Source organism: Atheta coriaria, unplaced genomic scaffold, assembly GCF_025399875.1.
Source record: "Atheta coriaria isolate IRGN ID8LTWV9N9 unplaced genomic scaffold, Caltech_Dcor_3.1 hic_scaffold_5_pilon, whole genome shotgun sequence".
In the NCBI taxonomy this organism is placed as follows: domain Eukaryota; kingdom Metazoa; phylum Arthropoda; class Insecta; order Coleoptera; family Staphylinidae; genus Dalotia; species Dalotia coriaria.
The window spans coordinates 719,131-733,093 of record NW_027045447.1 but is presented as its reverse complement, the minus strand read 5'-3'; the positions used below and the strand labels follow the sequence as shown (position 1 = coordinate 733,093).

The 13,963-nt window shown below is 39.1% G+C and overlaps 4 protein-coding genes across 4 annotated transcripts in view; 3 read left to right on the top strand and 1 right to left on the bottom strand.

The window, feature by feature from the left end:
* LOC135793021 (neuroglobin-like) overlaps positions 1 to 13,963 on the bottom strand; it is a 60,384-nt gene that overhangs the window by 9,331 nt on the left and 37,090 nt on the right. The gene's annotated exons all lie outside the window — the stretch shown is intronic.
* Positions 55 to 6,230, top strand: LOC135791989 (zonadhesin-like). The gene is made up of 5 exons (XM_065302603.1): positions 55 to 184; positions 292 to 474; positions 532 to 882; positions 950 to 2,824; positions 4,034 to 6,230. The coding sequence occupies exons 1-5, from the start codon at positions 124 to 126 to the stop codon at positions 6,094 to 6,096; spliced, it is 4,533 nt and encodes a 1,510-aa protein (XP_065158675.1). The 5' UTR covers positions 55 to 123; the 3' UTR covers positions 6,097 to 6,230.
* On the top strand, positions 2,860 to 4,047 carry LOC135793015 (zonadhesin-like). Its single transcript, XM_065303855.1, has one exon. The coding sequence runs from the start codon at positions 2,875 to 2,877 to the stop codon at positions 4,009 to 4,011; it is 1,137 nt and encodes a 378-aa protein (XP_065159927.1). The 5' UTR covers positions 2,860 to 2,874; the 3' UTR covers positions 4,012 to 4,047.
* LOC135791987 (zonadhesin-like) lies at positions 7,321 to 13,118 on the top strand. Its single transcript, XM_065302602.1, has 6 exons — positions 7,321 to 8,202; positions 8,252 to 9,242; positions 9,300 to 11,081; positions 11,360 to 12,103; positions 12,169 to 12,339; positions 12,396 to 13,118. Exons 1-6 carry the CDS (start codon positions 7,465 to 7,467, stop codon positions 12,968 to 12,970), a joined length of 5,001 nt encoding a protein of 1,666 aa, XP_065158674.1. The 5' UTR covers positions 7,321 to 7,464; the 3' UTR covers positions 12,971 to 13,118.

The following is a 13,963-nucleotide window of genomic DNA, read 5'->3' as shown; positions in this document are numbered from 1 at the left end:
AGATTCGTGCCCTCTGCGTGTACGAATTTATTATATAAGAGTGCAGCTTTTTTGCTTACAATCACACAATTCCGTGCGGCTCCAGTGTTTTACCTAGATAATTACCATGTGCCAGCAGTGAGAATGTCGTTCCGACTACTACCACTCGCCCTCGCCCTCGCCGCGGCCCTAATTAGCGTCGACGGTAAGCACATTCAAATATTTGCATTGCCCGGGGAGCAAACTTTTCCAATTAGCGCAGTTTTCACAAATGGCAAATATAATTCACTTAAAACTAAAACTTTCTCACAGCGGGGAAGTCATGTGAGACCAATGAAGAGTACAAGACATGTGGGCCATCAATTGAACCCACATGTGATAATCACGAACAACATCTTCCTATGGATAAGAAATGCAACGTGGGATGCTTCTGTAAGGAGGACTACGTACGTGACGCGCATGGCAACTGCATTCCAAAGAAGTCATGCCCAATACGTAGGTTTCAAACCCATTCATGTGTTTTGATTGTGATTTTTATTTTTATTTGTTTAGCATGCCCTGATAATTCCGCTTATTCTCCTCACGGTGGAAGTCAAGCCACGTGTCTAAAACCACGTCCTGTCACTAGTACCAAACCAGGTTGCTATTGTAACCCTAAATTTGTCCTAGATACAACCACTAATACCTGTATCCCCTGGCAAAAATGTCCCTGTTTTGGTCAGAATCAAATCTACAGTGATTGTGTCCCCATATATCCCAAAACTTGCAGTCATCGTTCAAACAGCAAGAAACACGATATGTGCTTGGAGAACTGGAAGGCTTGTATCTGTAAGGATGGTCATGCGCTCAATGATGATAAGGTGTGTGTTCCGTTCAAAGAATGCCCACCTACACCATGTGAAGGTAAGATTTAGTTATAAGTTTAATCAAAGGTAAGTATCTGTACTAAATTTCTTACGTAAATTGTTAGTGAAATGCGCAAAGAAAGGAAATGAAAAGTACGTGGCTTGCGTCAATGACATCCGCTGTGACCTGACCAGTGTAGATACAGAATGTAAACATGGTTGTCAGTGTATCAAAGGGTATGCCAGAGATAAATCTGGTAAATGTATACCTTTACAACATTGTCCATGTCAGGGGAATGCTACTTTTGCTTTGGGAGTATCCGCATGCCCACCAACCTGTGAAACTTTGACTGGACCTCATTGTATGGCTATAAAACAAGCTGGATGTGAATGTAATGCTGGATATGTCCTCAATTCTAAGAAGGAATGTATTTTGATTGAGGATTGTGATGCTCCTAAGAAATGCCCAGCTGGTCAAGAGTTTACGAAGAGTTCTGTTCAACATTTTTGTAACCAACCGGATGTTACCATACAAAATGGTTGTGTATGCTGTGATGGATTATGGTATGATGAAAATACGAAGACCTGTGTTAAACCAGGACAGTGTTCTTGTCCAGGGAACTTGGTTTATACTGATTCTTGTACTTTGGACTTCTGTGGAGCTGGTACGGAGAGTATTACCAACAAATGCGCATGTCCCAAGGGAATGAGTTATGACCTCAAGTTGAAGATCTGTGTATTGACCAAGGATTGTACAAAGGTTCCTCTGCCTACTTGTCCAAAGGGTCAGCAATATTTTGCTGTGAGATATCAACTATTCTGTAACCAACCAGCTGTTTTCATTTACAATGATTGTGGATGTCCAACTGGGAAATGGTATGATGAATATGCAAAGGCTTGTGTTGATGCTGGTCAATGTTCATGTCCTGGTAACCTGGTTTATACAACTTCGGGAACCATGGATTATTGTGGTTTGAGTAGTGTGGAAGTGAGCAATACCTGCGTGTGTCCAAAAGGGACAAGTTATGACCTCAAGTTGCAAACCTGTGTGAAGACAAAGGATTGCTCTGGTACCACACCACCAAAATGCCCTGCTACCCAAGGATATCATTCTGTTTCCTATCAATTGTACTGTAATCAACCAGGGAGCTTCATTTATAATGATTGTGGATGTCTAAATGGACAATGGTATGATGAACGGAAGGAAACCTGCGTTGACCCGGGACATTGTTCATGCCCTGCTAATTTGGTATATACTTTATCTGGATCTTTGGATTATTGTGGTATTGGAAGTGTGGCTATCACACACCAATGTGGATGTCCCAAAGGAATGAGTTATGACATCAAATCTGAATCTTGTGTTTTGACCGTGGAATGTACCAAACCCCCAAAACCAACTTGCCCTATTGGGCAAGTGTTTTCGGCTGTGACCTATCAAATTTTCTGTAATCAAGCTCCGGTTTTCATTTATAATGACTGTGCGTGTCCCAATGGGCAATGGTACGATGAATATGCTGGTAAATGTGTTAATCCGGGACAATGCTCATGCCCTGGAAACATGGTCTACACTACATCTGGATTTTTGTATTATTGTGGGCTTGGAACAGAAGCAATTAGTTACAAATGCGCCTGTCCTAAAGGTATGAGTTATGATATCACTTCCAAAACCTGCGTGCCAACTGCTCATTGTGCAACACCTCCTAAACCAAGTTGTCCATCTGGACAAGCATACTTTGCAATGACCTACCAAAAGTTCTGTCACCAAGAAGGTGTTTTGATTTACAATGACTGTGGATGTCTAAATGGAAACTGGTATGATGAATATGCTGGAACTTGCGTTGCTCCTGGACAATGTTCTTGTCCTGGTAACATGGTTTATACCCAATCTGGTGTTTTGGATTATTGTGGAGCATGCACGGAGAAATTAAGCAACAAATGTGGATGTCCAAAGGGAATGAGTTACGACATAAAAGCTAAGACCTGTGTGAAGAAATCAGATTGTACTGTGGTAACACAACCTACTTGCCCTTCGGGTCAAACCTATTTTGCAATGACCTATCAGAAATACTGCACTAAACCAGCTACCTTTATTTACAACACCTGTGGATGCCTCAATGGAAAGTGGTATGATGAAATTACAAAATCTTGTGTTAATCCCAGTGAATGTAAGTGTCCTAGTAACCTGATATGGGTCCAAGAAGGTATTTTGAAACTATGCAATAAGAAAGAAAAACTCATCCATAATGGTTGTGTATGTCCAGTTGATTTATTCTACGACACAACATTAGAAAAATGCGTTACTGCTAAATCATGCACTGGAGGTCCAACCACACCAACAAAAGATCAACTTTGTAAGGAACATGACCCGCTTACTGAATACCGAAGCTGCCAATCATCAAGCTGTGTTTTAAGATGTGATAATTTGAACCCAATTGCTTGTACAGATGATTGTATGAGTGGATGTTTCTGTCAGAAACATTTGGTGCAGGTATCACACAAAAACAAAACATGTGTAGCTCCTGTAGATTGTCCATCAAAACCTATTGAAAAAGAATGTTCAACCACAATGGTTTTCACTAACGAAGGACGTTTGTATTATTGCGGAAACAAAGATTCTGATTATAAAAAGAATGATTGTGTGTGCCCACCTGGATATCGCTATGATCGCATAAAGAAAATCTGCGTGGAACCCTGTGATTGCTCTTACTCTGAACAAGATTGGGAATGTTTCAAGAAAGATCCTAATACTGAATATTACGATTGCAAGTCGAATACTTGTCTACCAACATGCCAGAGTCAATATCCAGATTATTGTAATAAGAAATGCACAACAGGTTGTCACTGTAAGCCTGGTTTGATGCAAGTTTCAGAAACAAACACTTCTTGTGTTGTACCATCAGAATGTCCAAAAGGAAATTGTTGTATTCAATCGACATACACTGATAAATGTACTGTAAACAAACGTTGTGACAATATGTTCCTTAGCTTTTCTCAAGCACTTTGCGACGGGGTTAAACGATGTGTCTGTAATGATGGATACGTTATGAATAGCAAACAAGAATGTGTTTTACCACAGGAATGCAAACCTGAAGAAATTCGTTGTCCACAAAACATGGAATATAGCACTTGTCATGGATGTGAAAAACAATGCGATAATTTAAATCCTATTTGCACTGAAGGAATGTAAAATTGGTTGTTTCTGTATTGAGGGATATGCCTAAATGCAGAGAAAGTTTGTGTACCCATTAAGGATTGTCCAGCAAAATGCCCAGAGAACGAAGAACACAAACCATGCAAATCTTTAAATCCAGATACATGCCGTAACTTCTTGATTAATCCAAAACCAAAGATACATAAGGAAATTTGTATTGCTGGGTGTGATTGTAAGAGTGGATTTGTCAGAAATGATAATCAGACTTGTGTGAGTCCATCACAATGCCCACCTCCAGAATTCAAATGTGGAGTGAATATGGTTTATACTGGTAAGAAATATTCTTGTGCTATTTGTCCATCAACAACAAAACCAAAGTTTACTATGAAGGATGGATGTGATTGTAATGATAATCTGGTATTTGATTCTGCAACTGGTGAATGTGTGGACAAGACAATGTGTACAGAATCCAAGGAGAACAAAGATTGTAAAGATTTAGATCCAAATACTAAGTTCTCTACATGCCAAGCTTGTCCGCGTACTTGTTGCAATCGTCACCCGATTTGTAACATGATGTGCACACCTGGATGTGAATGTTTGTCTGGATATGTCAAGAGTAGTCCAACAGGAAAATGTATTCCAGAAACAAGTTGTCCAATGGTAGATCCAGTTGTTTGCTCAGGAAATACAACGTATCAAGAGTGTGCTTTTAATCAGAAATGTGTGAATGCAAATTGTCAATTACCGGTACCAGAGATTTGTAAAGCGGGTTGTGGATGTCGTGAAGGATATCTTGAGGCTTCCAATGGTAATTGTGTTTTACCAACGGATTGCGATGTGAAAATTGATTGTAAAGAAAAGGATCCCAATTCAGAATTTTTGCTCTGTGGCACATGTAGGCGTACTTGCGCTGATAAAACACCAGTTTGTGATAAAAAGTGTCATATTGGATGTTTCTGCAAGAAGGGTTACGTTCTAGATAAGACCGATGGAAAATGTATTGCTGAAAAGAAGTGCCCAAAAGTAGAACCAGATTCAAAACCGCATAAGAAAGATAGTTCAAGCAAACATAAATCCAAGCCAAAACATGATGATTCTAAAAAGGACAAGTCGAAGCCTAAGAAAGATAATTCCAAGAAGGACAAATCAAAACCCAAAAAGGATGATTCAAAGAAAGATAAATCAAAACCTAAGAAAGATGATTCAAAGAAAGATCCATCAAAGCCTAAACACGATGATTCCAAGAAAGATAAATCAAAACCCAAGAAAGATGATTCAAAGAAGGATCCGTCTAAGCCCAAACATGATGACCCCAAGAAGGACAAATCAAAGCCTAAAAAAGATGATTCCAAGAAGGACAAATCTAAACCCAAGAAAGATGATTCAAAGAAAGATCCATCGAAGCCTAAACATAACGATTCAAAGAAGGACAAATCAAAACCTAAAAAAGATACTTCATCGAAAGATCCAACTAAACCTAAACATGACGATTCCAAGAAGGATAAATCAAAGCCCAAGAAAGATGATTCAAAGAAAGATCCGGCTAAGCCCAAACATGATGACTCCAAGAAGGACCCGTCCAAACCCAAAGACGATAATCCTAAAAAGGACAAATCAAAACCCAAAAAGGATGATTCCAAGAAAGACCCGTCCAAACCTAAAGACGATAATCCTAAGAAGGACAAATCAAAACCCAAAAAGGATGATTCCAAGAAAGACCCATCAAAACCCAAACATGATGACTCCAAGAAGGACAAATCCAAACCCAAAAAGATGATTCCAAGAAAGACCCATCAAAACCTAAACATGACGATTCAAAGAAGGACAAATCAAAACCCAAGAAAGATGATTCCAAGAAAGACAAATCTAAGCCTAAAAAGGATGATTCCAAAAAGGACAAATCAAAGCCCAAGAAAGATGATTCCAAGAAAGACCCAGCAAAACCTAAACATGACGATTCAAAAAAGGACAAATCAAAACCCAAGAAAGATGATTCCAAGAAAGACAAATCCAAACCAAAACATGACGGATCCGGATCAACATCATCAAAAGATGCTCTTTGCAAAAAACAGGATCCCAATACTGAATATAGAACTCGTCAGTCATCTAGCTGCGTCTTGACTTGTGATAATTTGAATTTACGCGCATGTACTGATGATTACATTAGCGGATGTTTCTGCCAGAAACATTTAGTCCAAGTATCATACACAAACAAAACATGTGTAGCTCCAGCAGACTGTCCAATCAAACCACCAACAAAGACTTGCCCGAAAACAAAGATATTTACCGATGAGGGACGATTATACTATTGTGGCAACAAAAACTCAGATTACAAAAAGAATGATTGCATATGTCCACCTGGATATCGTTACGATCGCATAAAATCCGTCTGTGTGGAACCCTGTGATTGCTCATATTCTGATGTAGATCTGGAGTGCTACAAGAAAGATCCAAACACGGAATATTACGACTGCAAATCAGATAAATGTGTGCCAACTTGTGAAAGTCAATATCCAGACTACTGCAACAAGAAATGCACCGTAGGTTGTCACTGCAAACAAGGTTTGCTACAGATTTCTGAGAAAAACGCAACCTGTGTTTTACCATCGCAATGCCCACAACCAGAATGCTGTCAACATTCTACATACACAGATAAATGTATTGAATCTAAGCGTTGTGATAACATGTATCTGAACTTTGCTCAGGCACTTTGTGACGGAGTTAAACGCTGTGTCTGTAATGATGGATACGTTATGAATAGCAAACAGGAGTGTGTCTTACCACAGGAATGCAAACCTGAAGAAATTCGTTGTCCACAAAACATGGAATACAGCACCTGTCATACTTGCGAAAACAATGTGATAACTTGGATCCTGTATGCACTAAAGAATGCAAAGTTGGATGTTTCTGTATCAAAGACTATGCGCTAAATGCTGAAAACGTTTGCGTGCCCATTAAGGACTGTCCAGCAAAATGTCCAGCAAACGAAGAACACAAACAATGCAAATCATTAACTCCAGCAACTTGCAGCAATCTGTTAATTGATCCAAAACCAAAGATATGTAAGGAAGTCTGCGTCGCAGGGTGTGATTGCAAGAGTGGTTTCGTAAGAAATGAAAAACAAGTCTGCGTAGAACCTTCAAAGTGTCCCCAAACAGGTAATACCTATTAGAAAATACTTTTTTACGTTTATTCTAAACAAATATTTATTTTCAGAACTTAAATGTGGAGTGAACATGGTCTACACTGGAACAAAATCAAAATGTTCTACTTGTCCAGCAACAGGAAAGCCAATCTTCACCATGAAGGATGGATGTGATTGTGTTGACAATCTTGTGTTTGATACTGTTACTGGACAATGTGTTGATAGGAGCATGTGTACTGAATCAAAGGAAAACAAAGATTGTCTGAAATCAGATCCAAATACTCAAATTCTCAACTTGCAAAGCCTGCCCTCGTACCTGCTGCAATCGTCACCCAATCTGTAACATGATGTGCACACCTGGATGTGAATGTAAATCTGGGTATGTTATTAGCAGCACAACAGGAAAATGTATTCCGGAGACAAGTTGTCCAATAATTAGTCCAGTTGTTTGCCCGGGAAATACAACCTATCAGGAATGTGCATTTAATCAGCAATGTTCTAAGACTAGCTGTCAGTCGGCAATACCTAAGAATTGTAAACCAGGTTGTGCGTGTCGCGACGGATATCTTGAAAATGCCAATGGGAACTGTGTTTTGCCAGCTGATTGTGATTCTAAAATTAACTGCAGTGGTTTGGATCCTAATTCAGAATTCTCGCTTTGTGGAACATGCAGGCGTAGTTGCGATGATAAATCACCAATTTGTGATGCTAAATGTCATATTGGATGCTTCTGTAAAAAGGGATACGTTCTTGATAAGCCAGATGGAAAGTGTATTCCCGAAAAATCTTGTCCGACTAAACCCAAACATGATGACTCTAAGAAAGACAAGTCTAAGCCTAAAAAGGATGATTCCAAAAGGACAAATCAAAGCCCAAGAAAGATGATTCTAAGAAAAACCCATCAAAACCTAAACATGACGATTCAAAGAAGGACAAATCAAAACCCAAGAAAGATGATTCCAAGAAAGACAAATCTAAACCAAAACATGACGGATCCGGATCAACATCATCAAAAGATGCTCTTTGCAAAAAACAAGATCCCAATACTGAATATCGAACTCGTCAGTCATCTAGCTGCGTCTTGACTTGTGATAATTTGAATTTACGTGCATGTACTGATGATTACATTAGCGGTTGTTTCTGCCAGAAACATTTAGTACAGGTATCATACACAAACAGAACCTGTGTAGCTCCAGCAGACTGTCCAAGCAAACCACCAGTAAAACATGCCCGAAAACAATGATATTCACCGACGAGGGTCGATTATATTATTGTGGCAACAAAAATTCAGACTACAAGAAGAATAACTGCGTGTGCCCCCCAGGATATCGTTATGACCGAATTAAGTCTATCTGTGTGGAACCCTGTGACTGCTCCTACTCTGATGCAGATTTGGAATGCTACAAGAAAGATCCAAACACTGAATATTACGATTGTAAATCAGATAAATGTGTGCCAACTTGTGAAAGTCAATACCCAGATTACTGCAATAAGAAATGCACCGTAGGTTGTCATTGCAAACAAGGTTTGTTGCAAATATCTGAGAAAAACGCAACCTGTGTTCTACCATCGCAATGCCCACAACCACAATGCTGTCAGCATTCTACATACACAGATAAATGTATTGAATCTAAACGTTGTGACAACATGTATCTGAACTTTGCTCAGGCACTCTGTGATGGAGTCAAACGATGTGTCTGTAATCCAGGATATGTTATGAACAGCAAACAAGAATGTGTTTTACCTCAAGAATGCAAACCTGAAGAAATTCGTTGTCCACAAAACATGGAATACAGCACTTGTCATACTTGTGAAAAACAATGCGATAACTTGGATCCTGTATGCACTAAAGAATGCAAAGTTGGTTGTTTCTGTATCAAAGATCATGCCCTAAATTCTGAAAACGTCTGCGTGCCTATTAAGGATTGTCCAGCAAAATGTCCAGCAAACGAAGAACACAAACAATGCAAGTCTTTAACACCAGCAACTTGCAGCAATCTGTTGACTCAATCCAAACCAAAAATATGTAAGGAAGTTTGTGTCGCTGGATGCGATTGCAAGAGTGGTTTTGTAAGAAATGAAAAACAAGTCTGCGTAGAACCTTCAAAATGCCCCCAAACAGGTAATATAATCCAAAAACTTAATTATTATCTTAATTAATAAAAATATTTAATTTCAGAACTTAAATGTGGAGTGAACATGGTTTATACTGGTACCAAATCAAAATGCTCTACGTGTCCATCTACAGGAAAACCAACCTTCACCATGAAAGATGGTTGTGATTGTGTTGACAATCTGGTATTTGATACTGCAACTGGCCAATGTGTTGATAAGAGCATGTGTACTGAATCCAAGGAAAACAAAGATTGCATAAAGGCAGATCCAAATACTAAATTCTCAACTTGCAAAGCTTGTCCTCGTACCTGTTGCAATCGTCATCCAATCTGTAATGCAATGTGCACACCTGGATGTGAATGTAAAACTGGCTACGTTATAAGCAGCACGACTGGAAAATGTATTCCGGAAACAAGTTGTCCAGTAATAAACCCAGTTGTTTGTCCAGGAAATACAACTTATCAAGAATGTGCATTTAATCAGCAATGTTCTAAGACTAGCTGTCAGTCGGCGGTACCAAAGAATTGTAAGCCAGGTTGTGCTTGTCGTGACGGATATCTTGAAAATGCCAATGGGGACTGTGTCTTGCCAGCCAATTGTGATTCTAAAATTAACTGTAATGGTTTGGATCCTAATTCAGAATTCTCGGTCTGTGGAACATGCAGGCGAATTTGCGATGATAAAACACCAATTTGTGACGCTAAATGTCATATTGGATGCTTCTGTAAGAAGGGTTACGTACTAGACAAGCCAGATGGAAAATGCATTCTTGAGAAATCTTGTCCAACAAAGCCCAAAAATGATGACCCCAAGAAAGACAAATCTAAACCTAAAAAAGATGATTCTAAAAAGGATAAATCAAAACCCAAAAAAGAGGATCCAAAGGATGACAAATCTAAACCAAAGAAGGATGATTCCAAGAAAGATCCATCTAAACCCAAACATGATGACCCCAAAAAGGACAAGTCCAAACCTAAAAAAGATGATTCTAAGAATGACCCATCTAAACCCAAACACGATGATCCTAAAAATGACAAATCCAAGCCCAAAAAAGAAGACTCTAAGAACGGCAAACCTAAAAAAGATGACTCCAAGAAAGATCCAAGTAAACCTAAACACGATGACCCCAAAAAGGACAAGTCTAAGCCCAAAACGACGACCCCAAGAAAGACAAATCCGAACCTAAGAAAGATGATTCCAAAAAGAACCCACCCAAAAAAGATGACTCCAAAAAGAAGGACCCTTCAAAACCAAAAACGGATGATCCTAAGAAGGACAAATCTAATCCCAAAAAAGACGACTCCAAGAACGGCAAACCCAAACACGATGATCCCAAAAAGGACAAATCAAAGCCCAAAAACGAAGACCCCAAGAAAGACAAGTCTAAACCCAAGAAAGATGACCCATCTCCGCCTAAGAAAGATGATTCCAAGAAAAACCCACCTAAAAAAGATGACTCCAAAAAGAAAGACCCATCAAAACCAAAAACTGATGATCCCAAGAAGGACAAATCTAAGCCCAAAAATGGAGACTCCAAGAAAGACAAGTCTAAACCTAAAAAAGATGACCCATCTCCGCCTAAGAAGGATGATCCCAAGAAAGACCCGTCACCACCTAAAAAGGATGATTCCAAAAAGAAAGACCCTTCAAAACCAAAAACGGATGATCCAAAAAAGGACAAATCTAAACCAAAAGGAGATGATTCAAAGAAAGATCTATCTAAACCCAAGAAAGATGACCCCAAGAAGGACCCATCTCCGCCTAAAAAGGATGATTCCAAAAAGAAGGACATGTCAAAAACAAAACATGATGACGACGGCAAGAAAAACACCTCAAAGCAAAAGAATGATGACATGAACAAAAAGGACAAACCAACAAACAAAAATGACGATCCAAAAAAAGATAAATCAAAGGGAAAAAATGATAACTCGGGCAAAAAGATAAACCTTAAACATCGAGACCATACAGGACGGACAAATCTATACTAATGACCGCGGCAATTAACTAACTCTATTTCAAACAAAACTAATCTGGTAAAATAAGAAATCTTAATTTCTGTTTAATTCTTAAGTTTCAAAATAAATTTAACAATGCATAAATAACACTGGTTTCTTTACTGCCTAGGCGTAGCCATTAAGTGCCCACCCAATTCAACACCCACCAAGTGCAAGAAACAATGTCCTAGCAAATGTCCAAGTAAATTTAAGGAACTGTTCGTATGTCTTCCCAACAAAAAGTGCCAACCTGGATGTGACTGCAACAAAGGATACGTTTTGAACAATCACAACCAATGTGTACTACCAAAGGACTGCCCCTCTGATGATACCAGATGCCTACCTGGATTGCACTATGAAAATAGTAGCAGACCACAAACCTGTGAGGACTTAACATTGGATTCCTTGGATTACAAAAAGGGATGCTTCTGTAAAAGTCCATTAGTGTTCGACCCGGTTAAGAAACAATGCGTGACTGCAGATGATTGTTCAGTGTGTCCAGAATTATCAGCGCAATGTCATAAACAAGATCCTAATTCAGTCTACTCAAAATCTCATATCTGTGAAAGATGCTGCACTGATTTAACACCTAACCCATTGGAGCAATGTACCAATGAGTGTATTTGCAAAGATGGTTATGTGAGGGGAATTGATAACAAGTGCATACCAGTTGCTGAATGTCCAGTTAAATGTGGTCCAAATTCAACTTATCGTGAATATGTAAACCAATGTGGTAGGACCTGTAAGACCCATCACATGGCCCCGTATATTTTGTGCGCTTTGTTAAAGAATCCTGGTTGTGATTGTGATGAAAATTATGTCACCAATGAAGAAACTGGTGAATGTGTGTTGATTGCTGATTGTCCTTCTGAAGGTATACATTTTACAATAAATGGTGAACCACATGTGGTTTACTACTAAGTTATTGTGTTTTTATAGAATGCCCACCTGATACACACAAAGAAAAGTGTTCCCGGCCTCGTACCTGTGAAGATATCGGAAGGAAAAAGGAGGTTGAAGGATGTTTCTGTAAGGAACCTTTGGTATACCATGAAGGACTTAAGAAGTGTGTGAATAGCGCACTGTGTCCTAACTCACCAGAAAATCTAAGTAATATCTACAAGGTTTACCAGAATTTGAATTTTTAATATCAATATTAATTTCAGATTGTTTATCGCTTGATCCCAACTCTGAATACGTCACCAGTCATATCTGTGAAAGGTCCTGTACTGATACCTCACCTCTACTTAAAACAAGATGTGGAAAAGGTTGTGTTTGTAAAGAAGGATTTGTCCGTAATGCCCAATGGGAATGTGTACCTAAAAATGAATGCTTAACATGTGGACCTAATGCAACCTACACCGATTCTGTTGACACCTGTGGTAGAACCTGTGGAACCTACAACCTAAGGCATTTAATACAATGCGAACCACCTCTGCCCGTACCTGGATGCAACTGCAATGAAGGATTTGTTTTGAATTCCAATGGTCAATGTGTTGTTATTGATGATTGTACCGGAGAAGAGTTAGGTTGTCCACCTAAAACCCACTTTGAAGTGAGTCACAAACCTAAGACCTGCAATGATGTTAACACCAAGAACTATGAAAACAAAAAGGGTTGTTTCTGTGACAAAGCCAAGGTGTATGATGAGGTTGCATTTAAATGTGTAGCACCTGAAAAATGTGCTTTTATCAACAAAACCGTGATTGTCAGGCACAAGATATCAACTCTGTGTTTGTAAGCTGTGCTTCTTCAACCAACATCACTTGTGAGAATCCAAATGGTCCCATAACAAAAGATTGTCGTCAGAGGTGTGTGTGCAAAGAGGGATACATCTATAAGAGTAAAACTGAATTGGTCTGCATACCTGCAGATCAATGTAAACCACCAAAACCTGGTAAGTTGGAGAATAACCATCTTTAATCTTGTTAATACTTAATACTTAATTTTATATTTCCAGTTTGTACTAAACCCAACACTGTCCATAAAAAACTCTGCGGTCCTCAACCAACTTGTGATGAACCACACCCACTTACAGTTCCTAAAAAGTGCATCAATGGTTGTTTCTGTAAAGATGGTTACGTCCTAGACACTTTGGGTAACTGCATTCCATTAAATACCTGTCCTGAACCTACTTGTCCAACTAATCAAACCTACAAGGCATGTGCCCAAGTCTGTCGCAAAACTTGTGAGACCCAATATTTAGACCTGGCATTTGCTTGTCGTTGCCAACCTGGATGTGAATGTGACCCTGGTTACATATCTGATAACCAAGGTAACTGCATTCTACCTAAAGACTGTAACCCCGAGGTTGTAAAATGCCCGGCCAATATGCACTACCAACAATGCATAACAGGAAACACCTGCACAGGACCAATCTACTACTTTGCATGCCAACCTGGTTGTGTCTGTGATGAAGGTTTTGTCACAGATGACAATGGAAAATGTATACCCAAAAGTGAATGTCCAAAAATCATCGAACCTGAATGTCCAGTAAACCAAACCTACAAGGAATGCTCTTTGTGTGGACGCAGTTGTGGAAACTATTATCAGAATATAATGTTCAAATGCAAATGTGTACCTGGATGTGCTTGTGAAGAGGGCTATATCTGGAATTCTAAGAAAGAATGTGTAGCGGTTAAAGATTGCACCAAGGAGGAAACAAAATGCCAAGAAACTCAAGAGTTTTGTTATAATCAAGTGCAAAAGACCTGTGAGCATCCAAATGGTAACG